This window comes from Leptosomus discolor, chromosome 4 (assembly GCF_034619465.1).
Source record: "Leptosomus discolor isolate bLepDis1 chromosome 4, bLepDis1.hap2, whole genome shotgun sequence".
NCBI classification, from domain to species: domain Eukaryota; kingdom Metazoa; phylum Chordata; class Aves; order Leptosomiformes; family Leptosomidae; genus Leptosomus; species Leptosomus discolor.
In genome coordinates, this window is record NC_141394.1 from 31,869,300 (window position 1) to 31,893,450 (window position 24,151).

General features: G+C 37.5%; 1 protein-coding gene across 2 annotated transcripts in view; it reads right to left on the reverse strand.

The window, feature by feature from the left end:
- CCSER1 (coiled-coil serine rich protein 1) overlaps positions 1–24,151 on the reverse strand; it is a 649,058-nt gene that overhangs the window by 39,188 nt on the left and 585,719 nt on the right. Inside the window, exons 10-11 of one of the 2 annotated variants that reach the window (XM_086464487.1) lie at positions 4,566–4,604; positions 3,057–3,061 (exon numbers count right to left, since the gene is read on the reverse strand). The exons of the other annotated variant lie outside the window; for it this stretch is intronic. Of the exons in view, the coding sequence (XP_086320613.1) occupies positions 3,057–3,061; positions 4,566–4,604 (44 nt within the window). The remainder of the gene's footprint in view (positions 1–3,056; positions 3,062–4,565; positions 4,605–24,151) is intronic. 2 annotated transcript variants of the gene reach the window in all.

Sequence of the window (24,151 nt, forward strand, 5' to 3'; positions counted from 1 at the left end):
ACTCGTCAGAGTTGCCCATGACTTCACGAAAATAGTTTCACTTTTCCTTATCATTTTGTAACAAAGATGCAAGCAAAAAGGGGACATATTTTTAGTTAATATACAAAAATATTTAAACTATAAATCTGTCATGATTCAGACATGTAAATTCACTCCTTTCCATATTCTCCCATTTCCACCACAATCCATAGCTTTTCTGAGCTTGTCAAATCATCTTTTTGTCCTCTAAAGTATTCTGGAACAGTATCTTCTGATGACAGTGACATTTAGTGATGACAGTAAAGCTGATAAACTGATTATTGGGTTGCTATCATCTCTGATTCTCCTCCCCCACTTCTATAAAGCTGGAATAAAGTCTACTACCTGTGCTGCATTAAGTAGTCCTTTTAGCCTTCTCTATAATACTAGTCTCAGTAAAACTAAGCTATCCGCAGACTGAAGAAAAGTGACGCTACCAAGAACTGCTGTTTCTTGTCCATCTATACACTCATGTCTACATTACATCAAGGAAAACATTGTGCTGCTAATATTGTATTTCACGAGCAAGAGATTCAAAGCTGATTCTGCTATTTATAATGTACATATTGGTTATCTTGGTTGTCAAGGAAGAGACCCTTTTAATGCTGCAACTTCATATGGAATGGAACGAACAGACCAGAGTATTTCAGTTGGAAATCTAGCCCATCTGCCTGACCACTTCAGGGCTGACCAAAGTTAAAGCAGCATGTTATTAAGGGCATTGTCCAAATGCCTCTTAAGCACTGACAGACTTGGGTCATCTACCACCTCTCTAGGAAGCCTGTTCCAGTGTTTGACCACTGTTTGAGTAAAGAAATACTTCCTGACATCCAGTCTGAACCTCCCCGGTGCAGCTTTGAACCATTCCCACGTCCTGTCACCAGATACCAAGGAGAAGAGATTCAGCGCTTCCCTCTCCACCTCCCCTCCTCAGGAAGCTGTAGAGCGCAATGAGTTCACCCCTCAGCCTCCTTTTCTCCAAACTAGACAAACCCAGAGTCCTCAGCCACTCCTCATAGGACATTCCTTCCAGCCCTTTCACCAGCTTTGTTACCCTCCTCTGGATTGAGCACCTTCACATCCTTCTTAAATTGCGGAGTCAAGAACTGCACACAGTACTTGAAGTGAGGCCACACCAATGCTGAATACAGTGGGATAATCACCTCTCTTGACCGGCTGGGTGTGCTGTGTTTGATAAACATCCCAGCATGCGGTTTGCCCTCTTGGCTGCCAGGGCTCACTGCTGACTCACATCGAGCCTGCTGTTGACCAGCCATCCTCAGATCCCTTTCTGCAGGCTGCTTTCCAGCCATTTGTCTCCCAATTTATACTTGTGTCCAGCATGCTTTCCACTAGCTAGTCTTTGCTCCAAAATCCTTCTGTGTACCATTGAACACTGAAATCTCTTGCACCTTTATTGCAAATGCTTATCTTCATATCTTTGACAAGTATTCTTAAAACAGATAAAGCAATATGCAATCCAACTACTCCTGAATTCAGCCTGAAGACAGCTTCATATTTCCAAATGTCCCCTTTTATCTTCTACTAAGCTTAAGTTTCATTTTGTTCATAATGAATTAAGTATAGCATATTCCAATCTAAGTTTTAAAGCAAAGTTAAAATGTGGCAAAAAGAACTGTTTGAGAAGGCATATCTTATCATGTTTCTAATAATTGGGTAAATATTACTTACTCTTCATTGGGGAAACGCAGACAGAAGGAGAATCTGACTCACCCAGAGTAGTCTACAAGTCAGTAGATCATCTAGGAACAGAACAAATTAATCCTAACTCCCTGTTGTTTTCAGTCTACTCTATAATGTGCTGGTTAAGCTGTACTTTCAAAGTGTTTGCTTAATAAGTGCATATGCAGGAGGACTTAATCAAATCTTCCATTTGCTCCATCTGCGTGAAGCCATTTATGCTTTGGCTAAGTGAACTTTCTTCCCCTGTGGAGCATGGGGGAGGAGGGTGACAAAAAAGCTGTAGCACTATTTGGCATTATCCCCTCGTGCATCAGAAGACAGTGTTTCTCATAAGCAATCCCAGAAGCCTGACTCCATGGTCTTCTTGGTCGGTGCGTACCTACACTTTCTAACGAAATCACATCAGTTTCTGTAGCTACTAGTCTAGTCTATGAGTTTAACTAGAAAAAAGTCTTCTCATGGTAAGAATTCTAAATCGTATGAGATCTCTGTGTAATGGTTTGTCAGTTACGAACTCATGAAAGTTAAGAGTAACAAGACATTTGTTAGAAAAGAAGATCCCATTTTACTCTTTGACACCTTTAACTCTTGTTTCTGTAAGCACTATCAACTTCATGGAATAAGATACAGCTAAGTATAAGTCAGGATATTAAATCTGGTTCTTATTTAATACATCTCAGAGATGTCCTAGCTATGCACTTTAGCAGTTCCTCTTTTCAAAAATGCTATAAAATTTTATGATGTCATTTTGATCAATGTTGTACTTAGCAAATGATAGTGGATGTTCTACTTCTTTCTCAGCAGAACAAAACCAGAAAAGTAACATGTACTTCCCTTAGCAAAGGTGAATCATCAGGATCTGTCCACCTGAGCATGGAACAGTCAAAACTGGAAATAGCTTTTAACATACACTACAGGCTTTGCAAAATACAGAGACGGTATTCCATTCCCGTAGCCTTCTCTCCTGTGTGCAGTGTCCCTCACCATCTCATTTCAGTTTTCTGGAATTTGTCTCACTACATTTCCAACTTGCAAGTTTCAGTTTTTCTAATAAAGGTATCAGTGCTGATAACTTTTTTTTCCTAAGACTCTTTTCTCTTGATAAATAGTAGAAAAGGAATGTATTCTGTTTCTCAAAACTTGGATCTGTGTGTCAGAAAAAAACCCACATCTTTAAGCTCTGTTTCCCTGTGTATACAAAACATAACCGATCCTGTCATGAAAGATGATGCAAACACACAAACATGAGTGAAACTCTAAATGACTTTTTACCACCGCTATTACACATCCATGAAAATGCAAAAGTCTTGCTTATTTTTTTTATGATACTTCACTTCTCCTCAAATCCATTCTTCCCTTCCCCTGCATATGTACAATTTTTCACCAGTTTTTAGGATTCCACATTTCATAATCAATATACAGAGAATTTTGCTTTCTGACAATTGTGCTGTTCCTTGAGTGAATCAGGCTACTTTTCTAATGACTGGAAGATCCTGCATTAATTCTTGTAAACATGATGTTTTCTACCTACTCTATTCTTCCAACCAAAGCAAACTGACTGTAAATGAGAGTTGTCCTGTGTTTCCGTCCCTCTCACTGTCTAATAGATTGAGACATACAAACGACAACTGGTGTGATTCCTGTAACTGTACAAAATAACATTCTCAGATGTACTGCCAGACATATTACCTTTTTTTTTTTTTTAAAAAAAAAAAAAAAGGAAAAAGCTGCAATCTTGCAACTACTCTGTGAAAACTGACTAAAATCAAAACAAAGCTGTTCTGGTGGTATTTGTACCTTTTTTCATTTAATTCTTTAGAGCATTCATTCACAGCATCAGACACTAGATTAAGACCTCAAAATTTATCTCTAGACAATCCAATCCATTTTTAAGAGCACTTCAATAAAATAAAAATAAAAACCGACATAGCACAAAGACTAAGGGGATCTAAGAATTCAACTACATTATCATCCGGTAACATTTTCATTCTATCTATCATTCCTGTTTAGAGAACAGATAAAGAAGCTGAACATAAAAGAAAATCAGATTTTCTATCCAGCTGCCATTTGCTATGTGACTTTGCCAACTGAATGTTGTACCAAGCGCAAAGTGACTGAATATCCAGACTTTCTGCAGCTGAAGTACCAGAACTTGAGATGGGAATGGCTGAGGAAGAAAAGGTAGGTGAATCTCTTCTTCATACATGTGCATACACACCATGTACCTGCCCTCCAACAGATCGCAGCATATGAGTCACTATTCTAGCAGTCTGAGATGACTGAGTTCATGTCTAAGGAAGCAAGTAGCCTTCTCCATGCCCACCTCAGTCCAGTACTCCTCAGTACCACTAATTCTGAAGCTCTTCTAATTCTTGCAGAAAAGGCTTTATATTGGTAACTTAAGTGTTGAAGGTGAATGCGTTAATCTAAACAACAAACAGACAAATAAAAATGAAAAAAAGCAAAAATACAAAGAATTGCAAGTAAAAGATTAGAATAGAGAGAGGCATGTACGAGGCATCTTTTGTGAATGTCCCACTAGCACTTTTCTCAAGCAAGCAGCATACTAGGGGAATGGGTGCTTCAGAAGGCCTGGTGTAGGTTTTCTACAGACAGGTAAATTTGCACATCAGAAAGAACAACAACAAACATTAAACGACCTTTACACACCTGTGGGTTTGGTAACACTCACAGGCTGTGTCTGTGACCACTACAGAGCTGAGAAACTATCTGTCAAAAATTTGGCATTTACCTCTTGATATTCAGGGCCAACATTTGAATCTCATACTGACTATCAATGTCCTCTCCTGGAAACATCAACAGGTCTGGACTAAGCATATCACTTCCACCAGGGGGATCTTCTGTTAACTTCACTGACAGTCCTTTAGCAGACATTTTACTGCCTCTGAAAATTTGTAGCAACACAGACCTACCAAAAATGTCCAATTATCATAATTTGCCTCAAGATAGACTGTGAGAAACCCTGAAGTTAAAAATACACAGGTTGGTAAAGTCAAAAATTGTCCAAATATTATGAAAAAGAAAATTAGCTAAGTGAATAAATACATCTTCTAAAAAAGCAGAATATCTAAATACAGACAGTCATTACTGTAAATCCTGAAAAAGTATTTGTGTGAAGATGATTATAAAATATGCCACTCACTCTTTTATTACTCAGTATTAAACCAGACATGGCATAATAATTACCATTACTGCTGACTGTTTGAACTGCTTTTACTCTACGCTGACTGTATTTAAAATAATCCTGCCTCCAAGAATCTCTTCCCTCGGAAGTGAAAATAAATATTACATCTGTGTACAATTACTTATCCTCTCAAATCTTTTCATTAGCTTACTGCCTTCTCTCCATCAAGGTCCTGAGCAACTTCCCAGGAGCTTCTGTACTCCTGCCATCTCCAACACACTGATGGCTCTCTCCCTCAGTCAAGCTCCGTCTCTTGTATCCTTCCTTTTAAGATAGTCTTTATCCACATGACCTTTTAAGCCTGACGCTTCCTGGTATATTTTACACTTCTTTAATTTTCTCCTTTTTGAGGCTTCCCTCACAGTGACCATATTCTGCGGGGCAGCAGCAAATCCATAACCCATTACAGCTTCCTATTTCCCTCAGCACCTCACACTGCTGCTCTTTGCAAGGTTATGTTGTACATACTGGGAAGGCTTCTACTTGTCTAACAAAACCACAGTCATTTCTGAAGTATTCTGTCATAAATATGTGCTGAGTGTTTTGGTAGTGTGTTTGACACTGCAGTATCTCACCTTTTAAACTCAGTCTGGAGTAAGGATTTGCAGGACCAAGCCCAGGGGCCCCACACTGGATTTAGGGCAATACTTGGCATGTGTTTAATTTTCTTCTGTGTGTTCATTATTGCCTTATGATGAGCTTGATATAGGGCATGAATGGAAGCCATGTTATGAAATTAGACATAGGAGAGCATAGGTAACAAAAAACTTTCATTCCCTGAACTACACTGAATGCTTCACCTATTTTTGTAAAAAACACTATTTTCTAAGATTGAGATTCTCTCTTAGGCTTCATACTGTTACCTGGGTAAGTCAGGTAACTTGCCAGAAGATCTCTGATCATATTTATCATGTCAGCCTGCTTTAGCCAAGATGTTAGCCTGCACTTTCCTCACAAGTACATTCATATTTCTTCAGGGAGACACGTTTCTTAATTTCAGATGGATTCAGGATGCTCCTTCCACTGTTTTTATCAGAGGTTAGTGGATCAGCTTTCACTCAGCCTCCTTCCACACTTCTCCAGTCTTACAAGAACATTATTTCTCCTTACCAAGCCAGAGCATGCCTTCTATATTTCAGGGATAAAAATCTGATATAAAAGCCCAAAGGAATCACGCTGCATGTATTTAAACCCACAGCTAACAGAAACGCAGTATTTCTAGTGCTAATGGAAAAGCAGTGCTGCAAGAGATACACCAGGAAAAGAAACACCCCTTGAAAATAAAAGACTTCTGCATTATTTTATGAAGGATAGAACATAAATAACAAATGCCCTGCTATGTAGCCCATTCTTTCTATTACTCAGTCAGTCAGCTTAAAATTCAGGAGGTTTCTTTTCCCTTGGAAGTAATACAAGATTCTCTGGTAAGTGACCACACATCCCAGCAGAGCACATGCCAGCCTTATGGGAGATCACCACAATGTAAATCCATTTAACTCTGCTGGTTGTTTTATTTCCCCAAACACTCAGAAAAAAATTATCTACTTGCCAATGGAGGAACAGTATATTGATCATTTCTTTGGAAAGTGGTTACAAGAATGATGATGGTTTCTGTAACAGACTACAGTTTTTTGTTCTCTGGGAAGGCAAGGGAGAATTTAGTTGGATGAACTGCCATAATGTTATGTTTCAGGTGCATTAGGAAAGTCTTCACATGTATGCAAATTATCTTTTTTTCCCAAGGCACATAAGCTATAGAAACACTTCCAAAATGCCCTGCAGAGTTGAACAAAGAGGGTGGAGGCACAGGGAGAGGTAGAGAAGAAACAATTTATACAGTGCTGATTAAGAAAAAGAGGAATTCACGTCTTATACAAAGACTCTCTAGGTTGACAGGAAGAGACCTCAATCAACTATAACAAGAGCTTTTGGCTTCTACAGCTGTGCCTAAAAGAAGGGAAAAAAGTTCCCGCAAGATAAGTAGTGATGTAGAAAGGGAAGTTCTACAACACTGAGAAATACCTTCACGGTTGGGAAAACTACATTTGTACCGATATCTGTCTGAGGTCCTAGTCTTTTTTTAGCTACATACAGTTATTTCTATTGTTTTTCCTGTATTCACGCCAGTTACAGTCAAGTATTTACTGCAATTTCTTTCAACGCTGATAACATGCCAAAGATTAACTTTTAAAGTTAATGAAAGTCTTGCTGCTAAAAAATGTAATTTCTGTAATTACTTGCAAGTATTAGTAATAATTGATTTTATGCTGATTTGAAGATGTATATCTGACATGTTTTCAAAGGCAAACCTGAATTAAAATTTGACACAAAATACAGATATTATGAATTATTTTTTTAACATAAGACTAAGAAATATTATGTTTTCAATAACATTTTCAAAAGAGAGTTTTCAATAAAACATTAAGTAATTTATCTAATTAAGAATTATTTTTTCCTTTATTTTGAAAAGAATTGAATGCTTTGTACATTTTGATGTGTGAAGATTGTTCACAGTAATAATAAATTTTATTTTAAAATTATTTTTATGCATTCTTATTGGTCAGAAGTAAGCTTTGTCTATAAATTATGCACAAAAGCTTTGTCTATAAATTATGCACAAAAATTTTTAAGTTGTATGCATAAAGAAACAGATTTTTTTAAAAACAATTATACATAGTGCTTTTTTAATATTGTGCTTCTCCAATTAAAAAAAAATCCTATTCATTATCTGCAATCCAACATTGCCACATGGACAGTTTGAAAATGACGCTGTTGATAAACAAGAATTGATGCATGATTGTCATCATTCTCTTTCTAAAGAAAAGACCTGCAAAAATAAAACAAATGTATATTAAATCCAGCCTAAACAGTAAATACACCCAAACGCAAAAAGCTAGTCTATTTTAATAATGCTGATGTGAAATGTGTGTAAAATTAACTCTCAACTGTCACCTTTTCCTAAAAATGAACTTTTTTTGTGGGCACCTTTCTCTAAATGGATAATCTATAAATTTTTTAAGTAATTTAGATGACAAAGGAAAACAGAAAACCACAATTATTCTAGTATCTTCTCTTCTGATGCTTTATCTGATCTTGTACACTTCCTGAAAAAACAGTGTTACAGCTACCATCCTTAATAAGAGGCATGAGAATGTGATTCTTAAGCATTTTTAGGCCAGACGTTATCTGACATACATACACTCCTGTTTATTCCTACCAGTATTGGTTGGAATGTTCAAAAAGTGATTCACTTTCCTGGTAAGGTCTTCCTTAGGGTGTTATTTTACCAAACCAGATGTAAAACACAAACAAATGATCAATTTTGCCTTCCAGCTGCAAGGAAATTTCTACTGAGTCAGGTTTGTATTATATAAATGAGGCAGGTAAACGTTAAGCACAAAGAATAGCCAGATGAACAATTTCCTTCTGTGGAAAATTAATTGCAGTTCAGCAAATTTATTATGCCTATAACAAAGGTAGGGCTATTTAAGCTGACTGGGAAATACTGTATGTGAAACATAATTTCCTTCCGCTATTGCTTTAAAATTATATAAAATATACATGCCAAATTAATTTATTCTAAATGATGACTCACTGCAACCTGGTAATTTTTCTGACCTGTCATTTAGGCAGCATCTTTCTTTTCTCCCAGCAACCTCTCAAAGGCGTGCTGTGCAATGGCCCACAAGCAATAACGCTTCATCTTAAACATATGTTGAATTTCAATGTATTTCACTACTTTGGTACAAACTAAGCTGAAAATTTTATTTACAGTGCTACTTTCATTGTGCATCTGGACAGAATAAGATGACACCTACTTCTCATGCTACCACAAAGCTTAGATTTGCCCCTCTCCCTAAAGGTTTTTCTTTAATGCACTAGGTTAACATAATCCATTAAAGCACAAGTGTTCTGGCTTTACCTATTTAGCTGAATATCATCTGAAAAAACCCATATATATCAAGGTTGGGCAAATTGATTCAGTCTCAAATTAAACTATTCAGTGGATAGATTTAATGCTGCTCATGCAAAAACAGTAGCTGTGTGCGTCAGTGCTGAGTTTATTTTAGTCCATGTTCCCTGCACTGATATGAAAAAACTCCTAGGAGCCTACATACCACTTACATTGCACTGAAGGACACAGTAGGCAAACAATTAGAGGGCTACATTTTTAAGGTCAGAGTAATTTTGATAGAAAATATAGAGAAAAATTCTAGAAACTTTGACATAGGCTTTTTTTTTTTTATTAAAATGAACAAAAATTTAAGTATCATTTTGATAAAAACAGTCCCTTTTTTTTTTTTTTTTTCCTGTCCACAAGACTGTATGTTACACCAGTAAGGTTTGGATGGAAACCAGAGCTGTTTACTATTTTTGTAAATGAAAAAGACCAAGATTTTTCTGAGCTTTATACATTAGAACAAGCATTGTCCTTAGCTTCCAAGAAAAGTACAGAAACTGCAACTTGAAGAGAGAGGTGAAAAAAGGAGACTGGGAATGATGCTGCATTGTAGATACACCAAACTGGAAACAATATGAACACTAGAAAAAAGGTCAATCACTGTTTTTTAAAGGGTGCATCCTTTATGCCCTTGCTGCCACCAAACTAAGTGTAGACCCCATTTAGCTGTTCTGTTAGTGCTAAACACAAAGATCATCTTAAGCAATTACAGCAGGGAAATGAACACAGGTAAATCTGGTGCAAGTCAAGCAGCAAGTATTGCCAGTGGGTGTGGAAGAACAGACAGGATGTAGCAAATGTGTAAACATAATAAAACATGAAAAAAAGCATGTACTTATGTACTTTTGGTTCTTTAAACCTTCCATCTGAGTTATAGAAAAGTGCTATTCTAAAATCACAAGGAAACCTATTTAGACAGAGGTGATCCCATTCTGTTTGTACACAAGCATATCCTTGGTTTAGCCATACTAAACAATAAGCCCATTCTGAGTCTTGTCAAGCATATATTCTCCGCATAGGACTTAACATTATGCCTGCTGGTTACCCATACTTACAAGAAGTGCTAACACTCAGTAAGTACCATGTGTCAATTCTACTTAAAATTGGGCTTTATAAGTAAATTAATCAAAAGTCAGTTCAAAGTTGAAAGTACATTATTACATTTATTTTATAATGGAAGCATCTGATGCTACATCTTTACAACAGCAGATGCTCGTCTTTGAGCTCCAGAAAACTATCTGTTCAGCTGGTCTCTTATTTCCCTTGTCCTTTAGTGCAAAGCCTTTCACAGACTACAGCATGCAACTTACTCTTACTGGGCCACAGCTCTGGAGCTAGGACTCTACTGAACCACTACAAATATTCTCCCCAGTTGTGCTGGTTTTAGCTGGGATAAAGATAATTTTCTTCATAGTAGCTTGTATAGGGCTACGCTTTGGATTTGTGACTCAAACAGTGTTGATAGCACAGGGATGTTTAGGTATTGCTGAGCAGGGCTTGCCCAGAATCAAGGCCTTTTCTATTTCTCATACTACCCCACCAGCGAGTAGGCAGGGGGTGGGCAAGAAGCTGGGAGGGGACACAGCTGAGACCAGCTGACCCCAACTGACCAAAGGGAAATCCCTGACCATATGACATTTTACACAACGATAAAAGCTGTGAGGAAGGAGGAGGAAGGGGGAACATTTGCCGTTGTGGCATTTGTCTTCCCAAGTACCCATTAGGCCTGATGGAGCCCTGCTTTCCTAGAGATGGCTGAATACCTGCGTGCCAATGGGAAGTGGTGAATGAATTCCTTGTTTTGCTCTGCTTGTGTGCATAGCCTCTGCTTTATCTATAAAATTCGCTTTATCTCGACCCACAAGTTTTCTCACTTTTACACTTCCAGTTCTCTCTGCCATCCCACTGTGGAAGGATGAGTAAGCAGCTGGGGGGTTCTGACCTGCCCACTGGGGTTAAACCATGACATGACACTGGTGGTACCAGGCTGCAGTCAGTCAGCACAACAATTTTAATATTTATGATATTTGCTACAGGTGGCTCAGAATTTTGTTATAGAATTTGAATTCATCTTAATTGGAGCAGATAGTTCAAATTAGTATCCTCAGGTAATTAATTTAAACTATTATAGAGATAGTGGAATGCCATAAACCAAAAGTTCAAGCTATGGTGTGCTTTCACTAACAATACTAGATGGACAACCCTTTATTAAAGCTTTTCTGCTCCTACCCTTTTATAAAACTGCAAAAAAGACCCTTAACCTTTAATATTTCTATGAAAACAAACCAGAGGAAAGCATGACCTGATTCAACTCAGCACTCTACAAAAAAACATCCGGAAATGGTTTATGAATTAAAGATCTCATAAATTTGATGTTAAAAAAAAAAAAAAGTGCAACAGGAGAGACCAGTAAATTGGAGGACAGCTGTGTTAAGAACTGACGCCAAAGCAACCCTGTGTCAGATGGCAATCCGTCAATAGGACAGGAACAGAATTAAAGTACTGCACTAAGGATGGCTTCATTAAGGGCAAACCATGCCTGACTAATTTGGTGGCCTTCTATCATGGGGTTACAGTGTGGGTGGATAAGTGAAGAGCAACCAACATCATCTACCTGGACTTGTGCAAAGCATTTCACATTGTCCACACAACATCCTTGTCTCTAAATTGCAGAGATGTGGATTTGATGGATGGACCAGTTGGTGGATAAGGAATTGGCTGGATGGTTGCACTCAAAGAGTTGTGGTGAATGGCTCAATGTCCAAGTGGAGACCAGTGATGAGTGGCATTCCTCAGGGGTCGGTATTGGGACAAGTGCTGTTTAACATCTTTGTTGGCAACATGGACAGTGGGATTGAGTGCACCCTCAGAAAGCTTGTTGATGACATCAAGCTGTGTGGTGCGGTCAACACCCTGGAGGGAAGGGAGGCCATACTGAGGGACCTTGCCAGGCTTGAGAGGTGGGCCCGTGTGAATCTCATGAAGTTCAATAAGGCCAAGAGCAAGGTCCTGCATATGGGTCAGGGCAATCCCATGCACAAATACAGGCTGGGCAATGAGTGGATCGAGAGCAGCCCTGTGGAGAAGGACTTGGGGGTATTGGTTGACAAGCTCAACACGACCAAGCAACATGCATTTGCAGCCCAGAAAGCCAACCACATCCTGGGCTGCATCAAAAGAAGCATGGCCAGCAGGTCAAAGGAGGTGATTCTTCCCCTCTACTCCACTCTGGTGAGATCCTACCTGCAGTACCGCACCCAGTTCTGGGGCCCTCAGCACAGGAAAGACATGGACCTGCTCGAGCGAGCTCAGAGGAGGGCCACAAAGATGATCAGGGGGCTGGAGCACCTTCCCTACGAGGACAGGCTGAGAGAGCTGAGGTTGTTCAGCCTGGAGAAGCGAAGGCTCTGGGGAGATCTTATAGCATCTTTCCAGTACTTAAAGAGAGCCTACATGAAAGATAGGGAGGGACTCTTGATCAGGGAGTGTAGTGACAGGACGAGGGGTGATGGCTTTAAACTGAAAGAGGGTAGATTTAGATTAGATATTAGGAAGAAATTCTTTACGGTGAGAGTGATGAGGCACTGGCACAGGTTGCCCAAAGAAGCTGTGGATGCCCGCTCCCTTGAAGTGTTCAATGACGGGGCTTCGAAAATCTGGTCTAGTGGAAGGTGTCCCTGCCCATGGCAGGGGGGTTGGAACTAGATGGTCTTTAAGGTCCCTTCCAACCCAAACCTTTCTGTGATTCTGTCATTACTCTTTAGAGAATAAATGTGTAGCTTTGTAGAGAGAATGACAGGAGAATGCACTTCTTGTGAAGCTAAACAAATGGAGCAGTCAAGACCTGTTTGGTTTTACAGTACTGGTGCAGCAACACAAGTATCTGTAACAACTTTCAAAATTCTTTAAAATTCATCAATAACTGCCAGTATTGCTGAGCTGTGGGTGCTTATGGTGTGTGAGCCCTGTTTCACTAAAGTCCAAGCACTGAGGTGCCTGGAAGATGTCCTAAATAGGTATCACAGAGGGAAAGATTTGAATGAGTGGCTATGCTTAGCATTACATTTTCTATGTGAAAGGGCGTTGTTGGACGTTCATTTGAGTTATTCTGGTGTACTCTAGAATGCAAGATGATCTGGGTTTCCACTCATGTTATCACCTATAGTCCAGGTCTTCTGAAAATATTTGCATTCCTACTCCGTTCAGGTATGTTGACTTCCCAGTTAGAAACTGCAAGGAGTTGTCTTTATCATATCATGACAAAAACTGTCCGGAAGATATTCAGTATTATATTCCAGAAAATATTCCAGAATATGGATATATGCAGCTAACAACAAAGAAAAAGAGACAGTCTGATTTATCAAGTAGGACTTGGAAGTCCTTGAGAAAGGAACAGGAGAGAAATGAGGACAGAAATTAACTAGTAAGGATGGTGGCTGAATATGCTTCAGACAGCGAGTTAGTTATAGCAATAGATTGTTGGCCTTATTCTTGGCAGAAAGAACAACTGGACTATGAAATGACTGTACTAATAAAATACCATTTTAAAAGGTTGAAATGATAGCAGTGTAAAATTTAAATTATCCAGAGAAGTATAGCCTAGATTGCATCTATTGGAAGTAATAAGACCAGGGGGCACAACAAGTTACACTATCTGGAATGTGACTAAATTCAACATACACATCAAATTGCAAGGGAATCGAAAGAAAGTGACAGAATAGGTGTGATTTAAGACAGAGAAGCTCAGCAATGCAAATTTGATTAAAAAAGAAGTTAGGAAGAAGACATGTACTGCCAAAGCTGGGTACAGTTAAAACCATATGGAAATAAACAGAATCAGGCAGAAAAGTAAGAATAAGTGAAAAGGAAAGAATTGAGAATGATTAGAAGATAGTATTGATACTGACTATAGGAATTAGAATGTAAATAACACATGGCTGCAACACCACAGCTCTGTGACATTTGGCTGGAAGACAGACTGACAAAAAGACTGAGAAAAAGTCCTACTGGAACTTATAAATATCAATGAAGGAGGCTGAGTGGACGATATACAAACAGAAATTAAATTAGAATCTCAGCATGGATGAGGAGGAATAAAAGCAGCCAGTGAAATAAAAATAGCACAGAAAATAAAGATGAATTGTACCCAGGTCTTTAGAATAAACAGGGTATGAGCAGCTCAATGAAGAGACAATGGGACCATTAAGGGACAAGAGTGACATCATGGTGACAAATGAAATCAAGTTGCTAAGAGGTTGCGTGAAGTCTCTGCCTATTTTTTAAACAGTGAAAGCTGAAGGTGATCCCTGAGAGAGATATATTTCTGACAGAGAAGCGATTTACTTAGCATTTTCAATACCACAGGGTAAAAGAACACTTGATGATGGGGCATGACTTCAAGCATGGAGTAAATATTTAATACTCTGGAATGAATTAAATAGTTCAGTGTGCTGGTAACCAAGATCTGAAAGACCCACTGGAACAATTAGAAGGGCACAGGCTCAGAAATTAATGAGGGAAACAAGTAAACCTTTGGTGGACGGTTTTGTCATTCACACAACGCTGAACAAATTCCAGGAGATAGCCAATATGTGCAGATGTCCCCATAGGTAAGAAAAAAACAAAAACAAAAACAAAAACCAAACAAGAAGAAAGAATGATTCTGCCTTCAGCTGTGAGGTCACACTAATAAGAGAAAATGATTATATACAACATGCAGTGAAGTTAAGGGCCAGCCAGCCCAGATCCATGAAAAGAGGATCACACCTGCCAGACATGCTTGAGTTCCTCCAAGCACATTATTGAACTGAAAAGCAAAAATGTGAAGTAATGGATACAATTTGTCTGAAGTGAGAAACAGTCTCATAGTATAAAAGTCACATCTGCAGTGAGGCTTGATTGCTTGTGTCAGAGTGTCACAGCAGAAAAGAATTATTAAAATGAATTAAAGCCTACTTACAGACAAAAGAAAAGGTCTTAGCAGGAAGTAGTTATGAGAAATGGAGGAAGATAAAAGGTGAACCTGTATGTGCCACAAAGCTTAGTCTTCGGTTCGGGTTTTTACTCCTTACATATGAGCATCAAGGGCGATCGCACAATTTCCAAGTATGATGGAACAAAGGAAATCCTTTTCAGAAGCGGATGCAATATCTCCATTGGCTAGGTAGGGTTAAGAGGTGAACGGAAAGTCCTTAACTATCACAATATGCAGATGATATGTCTCACAATAAAATGTTCAGTAAATTGAAAATTATAACTACTACAGGAAAAGAGAAAGTGACTTATGTAGGAACAGGGAAAGCCCTCTTCAAACGAAAACATAGATGGTACTGCAAACAGTCTTTTTTCTGCCAGTTAGAAAACAAGAACCAACCAACCATACATACCCCTCTAACTCTCACAGTCTGATAATTATTTACAGTCCACATAAGTGGGGTTGGCAAAGCCAGCTTTTTGGTGGACTTGGCTGTGCTAGGTTAGTGGTTGGACTCGATGATCTTAAAGGTCTTTTACAACATAAACTATTCTATGATTCCATTACTCTAAGTGTTATAGAGAATATGGTCCTTCCTATGGCGTTCTTATGGAATAGTCAACTGAAACAGCTTGTTCTAATACCTTGAAGACAACTTTAAATTAATTACAACAAGTGTCAGTAGTCACATAGCCACTACTTTCCTTAATCACAATTTGAGCTGCTTCCACCCCACTGATCCATATTACAGCTACAAACATGGCAATTAAATCTGTGTTCATACCTCAGAGACATGCATAGTCAAGGGCTATTGAGACTCTCCAGTCTACTTTTTAATCTGGTCCTCAAGTTTTAAATCACATTGCAATTTAACCTTGTTTCAACTACAGGAAAATTTTCAGTGATTTATAGGCAGGAGAGAAAAAAAAAAGTAAACAGTAACGAAAGAAAAAAAAAAAACAAGAGAAAACACCAACTGCAGAATGTTCTTGATTTCTACTTCTCATCCTTCAATGTTCTGTAAGAGTTTAAGGAAAAACTGACTAAACCTTTTGCAACTAGCTTGCTGATCGCTGTAAGAAAATAAGATCAATTTTAAGAACAGAGTAAAGGCTCAGGTAATATAGTATAAAAAGTGATCCCACCCTGACAGCCAGGAGGGCCCTAAGACCAAAAATGCTACATCTTTTATTTCTGTATTACTGTACTAAATTTATTTAAAGCACCTTTGAGAAGGGTGGATGTCTCAGACAAACCAGCAAGAATAGTAGGCATGCTTTTTCTTCACCATCCTTTGCAGCCAGTTATAATGCTTGTAATAGAGAAGTTAGTGGTAAGAAAGTTATATGCAGCTCTACCCAAAAAAAAATTTTTAGGACAATATATTGTATAAATTAAATTTTCATCAGAAAAAGTAAAAATAAATCTACTTCCTTTTTTTGATAATATATTTTTTTCTGACTAATTCTGATAATTTAAACCATCATTTAGACATCTTTTACAGCAATCAAAAAAGGATTTTTAAGTGTAACACTACAATGATTTTCGCGTAATATAAATATGAAAAACAAATTAAACATTTTTGCTTTATTACTAAAAATATTCAGAAGTTTTATGATGTAGAAAATTTAATATTATTCTTCCAGTTTGGGATGGAAAGTTTTCTGTATTTGATATTCCAGGTATATAAAAAGTACCACTTCTTCCTTGCAAAGACTGAAAATGGTCACATAAATAGCTTCAAGGAAAAAAGTATAGACAACAGGAGTGAAAATAAACAAAAAGGGAGCACAGCAAGATCATGAACTGAAGCCAGGTATCAGTGAGAAAGAAAGAAAGTGGAAAGGAGAAGGAAAGGATAGGGTAAGATCAGTCAAATGTGAGGAGGTAGAAAAGCAAGTTAAAAAAAATGCATATATCCAGTAACAATACAAAAAACTTCCTATCTTCATTACTCATTAAAAATCTGAGGCCTAAATCATTTATCAGAAACTGTGCATGTATCTGTTTTTCACGATATAGAGGTGGAGTAAACACTTTTGTTTCTCTTCATCTATGTTAGTGTAAATAAGAGAAGAATTTTAAATGCCAGGCTATGGAATGAGTTTATCTTACTGAAGTCTCAGTGCAGAACTGTAAAAATATAATACATAACTCTAAGTTTATAAATAGAAACTTGTGTTTTATTTCCCCACATTATCTCTCCACCTTTATTTTAAACCCTGTATGTGAAGTTTGACATATTTTTGGTCTCACAACCCCACTGAACAAGTGTGCTGATTTTAAATAGATAAATAGGTAAAAGCAGCCTAACATCGCATTTTCCTGCACATCCCTTAAGGCAAATGGCTCTGTAGAACTTGGATGCAATGCTCGCAAAGTGCCTATTTTCTGAAGAGAGGAATTAAATCCTAGTAGCACTTTTACATTAAGCAGATAATTTGGTATAAGCTAGATATCCATATGAGCTGTATCCCTTTATACAGTCAGAAGAAGTGACCCTCCCCTTAAATGTGAAATACTTCACATTTAACAAATAACAGGCATTCTGCACCTGGGCTGTTCAGCTGGGTATTAGATAAGAGAGATTCAACTTTGGCTTGTAAATCACAGCATCCAAACTATTTGAGCCAGCACAGACTGTTTAGTACTGCTGCTGCTATACATCGGCCCTAAAAATCTTGCTTTCCAAAACCAGGTGAGACTGAGAATGGATATAAAACCCAAATTCCTGGAAATACTCCTAAAGACCATCAATTTAGCAAAATCTGATCTTATACTCTTGTATAAAAAGGTCATTCATGCCTGTGAACTTTGACTGACCTAATACACTCAACCTGTCTAGAATTAAACTATAAATCTAGGCCCACTATGCTTAGTAGCAAACCTCTCCCCACATTGCTGGCTTTCATGTACCCATGATGACACCAAATCAGCCAAGGTGCCTTTTCATGTCATCATACTGGAAAACATTCAATGTTCAGAGCAACATGAACGCTAAAATACTACTACTGAAAATATGCAGTATGACAAAGAAAACAGGAACATACTAGTATTTTCTACTTTATGGGGTACAGTTACAGTAATTAAATATAATAAGCCTTTGTATATTATTTCCCATTCACTTCTGAAAATGCTACTTGAAAAGAATTCCACTTTTTCAGGAATACCATCAGCTTGAGAACAAGTAAAGCTACATTAACGGTTGACATTCCTTTTAAGAGAAAACCAGCTTGTGTCTATATTGTTCATCACTCCTCATCTGCACAAGCCTGGAGAGAAGTATCATTTTCCAGATTATCACCCTGTTAGCACAAGGAAGGAGAAAGTGTAATGTATCATAGATTATAAAATATAATTAAAGCCTGCAGAGAAGAAACATCATTAAAATTATGTCAGCCTCCTGTAGAAAAAAAAAAAAGCCCATTAATTATAATGGGGCGGAGGGACGAGAAGAAAGCAGCAAGTAACAAACCTATCTTTAGATGCTCCGATTAATTTCGCCCATAAAAATGTCAGTACACCATGGCACATATAAATTCCATAGATACAGTTTGGATGACTTTGCAATGATGGCAGTAATGAATAATGTGAACACTAAGTATCTTAGGACTGCATACGAAGATTAAAGCTTAAGGTCACAAGTTATGATTGCAGAGCAAGTACTGAGTGAGGTATTTGCATAAAGGATAGGATCAATTTTGAGACACTGATGAAGAGACTGAATTGGGTATGCAGAAGAAGTTACAGAAGGATCCCTGGAATAGCTACAAATTTCTTTTCCAGCATAAAAGGATTTTATGCAGACCATCATATATGTTATATTACATTACAGTATGTATTATATTACATACAACGTATTCCTGTATGCAGCTGGAATCTTTATGCATTTGAACTCACAGTAGAGCACTACAAATGTACACAAGTATGTTATGTACGGATGAATGCACACAGTCAAGCTTCTTTCTTCCATGGAGGAGGAGATCTAACATAACAGAATAATTTCTTTTGACTAGCTATGAAAAAATGCTGCACAGTTTTACAAATAACAAATAACTATAATAAGCAAAAGAAACACTAAGGTTCAGGAAAAGGAAACATTCTCAAATAAGTTAAAATATTTCTGAAAGGAAATGCTTTAAATATTTCTTTTAAACCCTGTACCACAAAATCTGTCAAAACCTTGTCACCCTTCACTTTGATTTGACTTTTTCTACCTAGTTGAACTTATGTTAAGACGTCTTAACTTCTTCACTTCTCCATTATAATTTCAAAACACATCAAGAATTTAGCCATGCACTCTGGTGAAATGAGACATAAATACCACAGAAAATTTTGAACACTGTATAAAATATTTATCTTTATGGTAGCGTTATTTATCTGAGAAACTGCAGGCACGAGGCTCCCTATCAGAGACAATACTCATCCTTCAACCTTGGAGAAAGGGAAAAAAGTGGTTTAAATTTAAAACCAAACAAAATAACCCTACATATCACTGCAGGAGGAGATAACTTTAAGACACTTCTTTTGTTCTACACAAAGTATATGTTATGAGAATAGTGGAGAGTATCAAATAGCTCCAGCTCAGACAAAACAGATTCAAATCTATATATTAAAAAGAATGAATGTGGAGTCCCATATCTGAGCAAGGGACATTACCACAGGGCTACACAATATTCTGAGATAAGACCCATCATTTTTTTCTGTTGGTATTTCTTCATGACAAATATTGAAAATGTGCTGAAATGGGAATGAAATACAGGCAGTACTTTCCCAAGTGTTCACATCCACCTGTAGACCCTCTATTTCCTTCCTCAATGACAAAAACCTCCAAACAAACAAACACGTTTGAAACAAAACACAGAAAAGAATCAACAGGAAAGACTGAAAGTAAGTCACCCCATAATACAGGATGACTCTATGTCTAGGATGAGAGATGGAAACTGTGGCTTCAAACTCTTCAGTCAAGGAAAAAATTCAGTATAGGTGCTCATTGCCTAGGCTACACACTACCTAAACCGAGACCACGATGTCTTCTTGTTTTCTGGCACTGTGACTGACTTTAAAGGTTAGCCCTACATTTCTGTGGCTTTACTTTTACTTAAAAAATAAATAAATGCTAAAAAGAAAGAACCCCCACAAATCTATTTTAAATAGCATTAACATTGGTTTCAAATGAAAAAGAACTAATTGCAAGCTTTTTTTTTCAAGAAAAAATTGAACAAGTAGTCATTTTCATTGGATTGAATGAAAAGTCAGGCTTCTTCCCAGGGCAGGAAAAAAAGAGCATACTTTAGGCTACAAAGGCAAATGAGAAGGCATTGAAACAATTTCTAAAGTAACTGTAAGGACATGTTTTCACAACATAAAAAGGCATATTACTACAGAAGTGTATTGGACATAACAAGTGCGCACACACAAAACACATACAGAATTATGAGATTTTAGATAAATGTTCAGAGTACAGGAAAAACACAGCAACATTACAAAATCCAATCCTTAATTTGTAAAGGAGTGAACAATTTAGTATTTCACTTTCATGTGATTATTCAAGCCCTAAAGCCCCAACCTCTCCCATACAAACTTTTAACTCAAATCAAAACGTTATTTACCAAACTTGTTTCTACAAACAGCTTAAATGGACCTCCAATTGGGATACACAGTGGACTTTTCTGTTCCAAATTTCCTACTCCCAAAACCTGAAAATGATGTTAGAAAATCTGCTGCTTATTTATTTTTAATGACAAATATGAAATTGCTAACATATGCTCCTTTAAAGGAGTTCAGTAACTTAGGGATCTGCAGGGAAGGAATTAAAATTCTCTGTTCTGGGGTAATACTCTAGATAATATCACCATTGATAACACAACATAATACTCTATATAATATAATCATTAGATAATAATCACTGCTAGAACAGCCTGCCATGTAGTTTTATGATGAGAAACACGTGTCCATGCCGGGCTGCCTGCAGCACATCGGTACCCTATACAACATCATCTTCCCCATGGAAACACGGGGCAACACATCACACCGGCACTACATACCTTCAGCCTTCTGCATACCTCCATAACCTGGAAGAACCCAGTGTTGAGATTTGAGGAAGACAACAATGTGGAAAAATGCATTATGCATTTCCAAATGAGGTGCATACTGCGCATAGCTCTATGATGTCACATTTCCTACCTCAGAATTTGTCTAAACGTAAGTAAATTCTATCTAAAAATGCTTGTATCTGTCCATATGGCATCTCTATCTCCTCTAACCTGAGATTACACTATACAGGAAATCGTCAAACACTTATACAATGTAATACACCAAATTACGAAAGTTTGGAGTTAATATTTCAATTCCAGCATGAAAAAGAGCAATCCAGACAATTAATGAAGTGACTTTAGCTCTTCAGGTGTGCCTTGCACACAAAACACTCATAACTGTTCGAGTGCATTGAGTTTACAAAATTCAAATTGCAGGTAACCAGATGCATTGAGGTGAGGCAGCCACTTCCATTCTGGTCACTGTGTGTTATTTTGAGTTTCTATGATGGTACCACACACTCACTGACCTTCATATGACCTCAGGAATGATGCTCATACAATAAATCACTTGCCCAGCAAACACAACTTGGTATTGTTATGTCAAAACACGTCAGTGAAAAGCTTTGCTCTTCTTTTGCACTACATAGTGTGCCAGTGAGATTAGCTGTGAAACCAGAGCTAGATACTCTACTAACCACTCTGAGAGAGACTTAAGTTCATTTGGGACAACTTCCTAAATGTAGGTAATTTCAAATCCCTGAGAAGGATTTGAATGAGCACCAGACAGCATTTCTCCCTCCCCCTTCTCTTCCTTGACATACCTCCTCCATACAATCTCATTTCTCCTTTTTCAGTCTATTGATAGCTTGGCATCAAGTTTTCTTTCTTCTAACACAGGTCAGAAATAAACAAAAGAAAATTAAAGGGATGCAACTGTATCTGAGGGCAAAAGGTTTAACAAAGAGTTAACCAGAGCAATTATAACGGGCATCTTCATTTAAAGAGGGACCTTTCTAAGTCAGGAACCAGTCACAAGTAATGAAACATAAAAATCAAAAAGTGCCCTTGACTGCTGTTAACTCGCAATTTACATTTTAACATTGAGTACAAAATACAGAGGTTTCTGAGTATAAAAAAAATAATCAAAAGCTTAACTCTCTCCTTTTCACCAGGTTGTACACAATGTATTCCAGCTTTTCCTGCAGAAAAGCAGTGCTATATGTACTTCTATAATGCTCTCATCAAAGCAGCATCCATCCGTACTTACACTCTGTTTCAGCAACATCTGCTCGCCTGGAAAAAATAAAAGTCATCCCTCTATTCTCTACAGTGCTTCATAAGAGTAAGGTTTCAAGTATTTTAGTCAGGGACAGAGGAGAAGTTTTACTACTTGAAGACTTCTGCAAGAGCTAATAAAAACTGGAAACATCATAGCAAACAAAATCTGAAGTTCAACACCAGTGTATCAGTGCAGGGATGCAGCCATGTGAAGTTCCTTTGCTCTAACAGAAGGGAATTGCAATACTTCATCTTCTGACAGCGCCATTTTTTCATGAAGCTCTTATGTGGCCTTTATGGCACTGAGATTGGAATGGCTAACATATGTTGCACAATTGTGCCTGTCAAAGGACAAATTTTAGCTCAAGAATTAATGTATTTATTCTCATATTACAAAAAAAAAAAAAAAAAGTTGAGCTGGGGAAACAGCATCCTCTTAAGGAGCAGTGAACTGAGAATGAATGGTTGTCCCACTCCATGTGTACAGAAAGAGAAGAGGAGCTTTACCAAGCAGAAGAGTGAACTACTTTAACATATACCTGTGTTTCTGATGTTAGATCAGGGCATGTTAGCAACACAATGCACAGATGCCCCTACAAAGGACAGCGTATCCAAGAACTTCTCAGTACCTGCCTGTTTATCATTTAGTAGTAAAAAAATTTTGGCCATGTCAGATGGACTGCATGAGCCACAATTTCGTACATACTACTTGAAGACCTCTGCAAGGGCTAATAAAGCTTAAAGTAAATAATTTTGCAGCTAGTGATATCCCATCTTTGAGTTGAGAACATCTTATAGTCAAACATCTAATAAATCATAATGTTTTGATACTATCATCTTTAACTCCTCAAATAATTCTCAAAAATGGAAGCAATTTTCTAGCAGACTTCTGCCTAACTAAAAAACTTTTCCTTAAAGCACAAGTTTCCATGATGCACTCTGAAAGTATTACCAAATAATGCTGTAAACTAAACCTTCATTTTATTGCTGTGCTTGTACAGCTTTGTAGCTAGGCTATAGCTAAGAAACTGAGAACACCTGGTTAAGATCTTTTTACCTATCTCCAGGGCTAGAAGGCATGGTTGCTAGAAGCCCTAACTGTGACAAAGTTTCTACTAGTTTTTTTCTTTAATAACTGTGAGATGAATACTGCATACAAAAATGCTTAAATTCCTTGTCAAGCAGTATGATGAAGGCTATTTTGACTGTTTTCAGCATACCCTTACTAGCATTTGGCAATCAACAATACTACATTTAGTGGAAGACCATTAAGTAATAGCTGAAGCATATATCAAGGAAGCTCTGAAACACCCCAACATTAAACTTCAATTTTACATCTGTTTATGAAGTAGATTTTTTTGTTTAGATAGAAAAATACATTCAAATAAATTCTTGCCAAAGTTTCCCACCTTCCATTAGATGCAAATTGCCTATTGGCAAATGTGTATTTTTCTATATTTTGTTCAACTGCACATGTATTACTTCCATGCAAACATGACAAACTTCCATTTGTCTGGCCCTGTTACTGCTTATGCTGGTAACATAGTCATCCTCTTCAATATTATGAGTCTGACTATTCTTCACTAACACTAACTGACCTAAAAAAAGAAAAAGCACTAGCTCATTGTACCTGTAAGGTACAATATATTCTGATATCTCATATATTTCCTTCTTTAAGGACAAGGAGTAAAAAATAATGCTTACTCAAATACTTCATTTATGCCTATTGGTTTTACAGTATGTAGTGTCAAGAACAACAGGAAGCACTAAATGCAATAAAATCTGTTAAAGTTTAAATGAGTTTGACACTTTTTCTGTTTTTTTTGGAAGACAACAAGATGATCACCTAGGGGCTGGTCAGGCTGGGTTTTTGCTGGCTTTATTACCCAGCAGATGGAATGGCAAATGCGTGACATACGGAGAAAGCTATCTTATATGCCAGTTTGTTAAACAGATTGTCTTCATCATCTGAC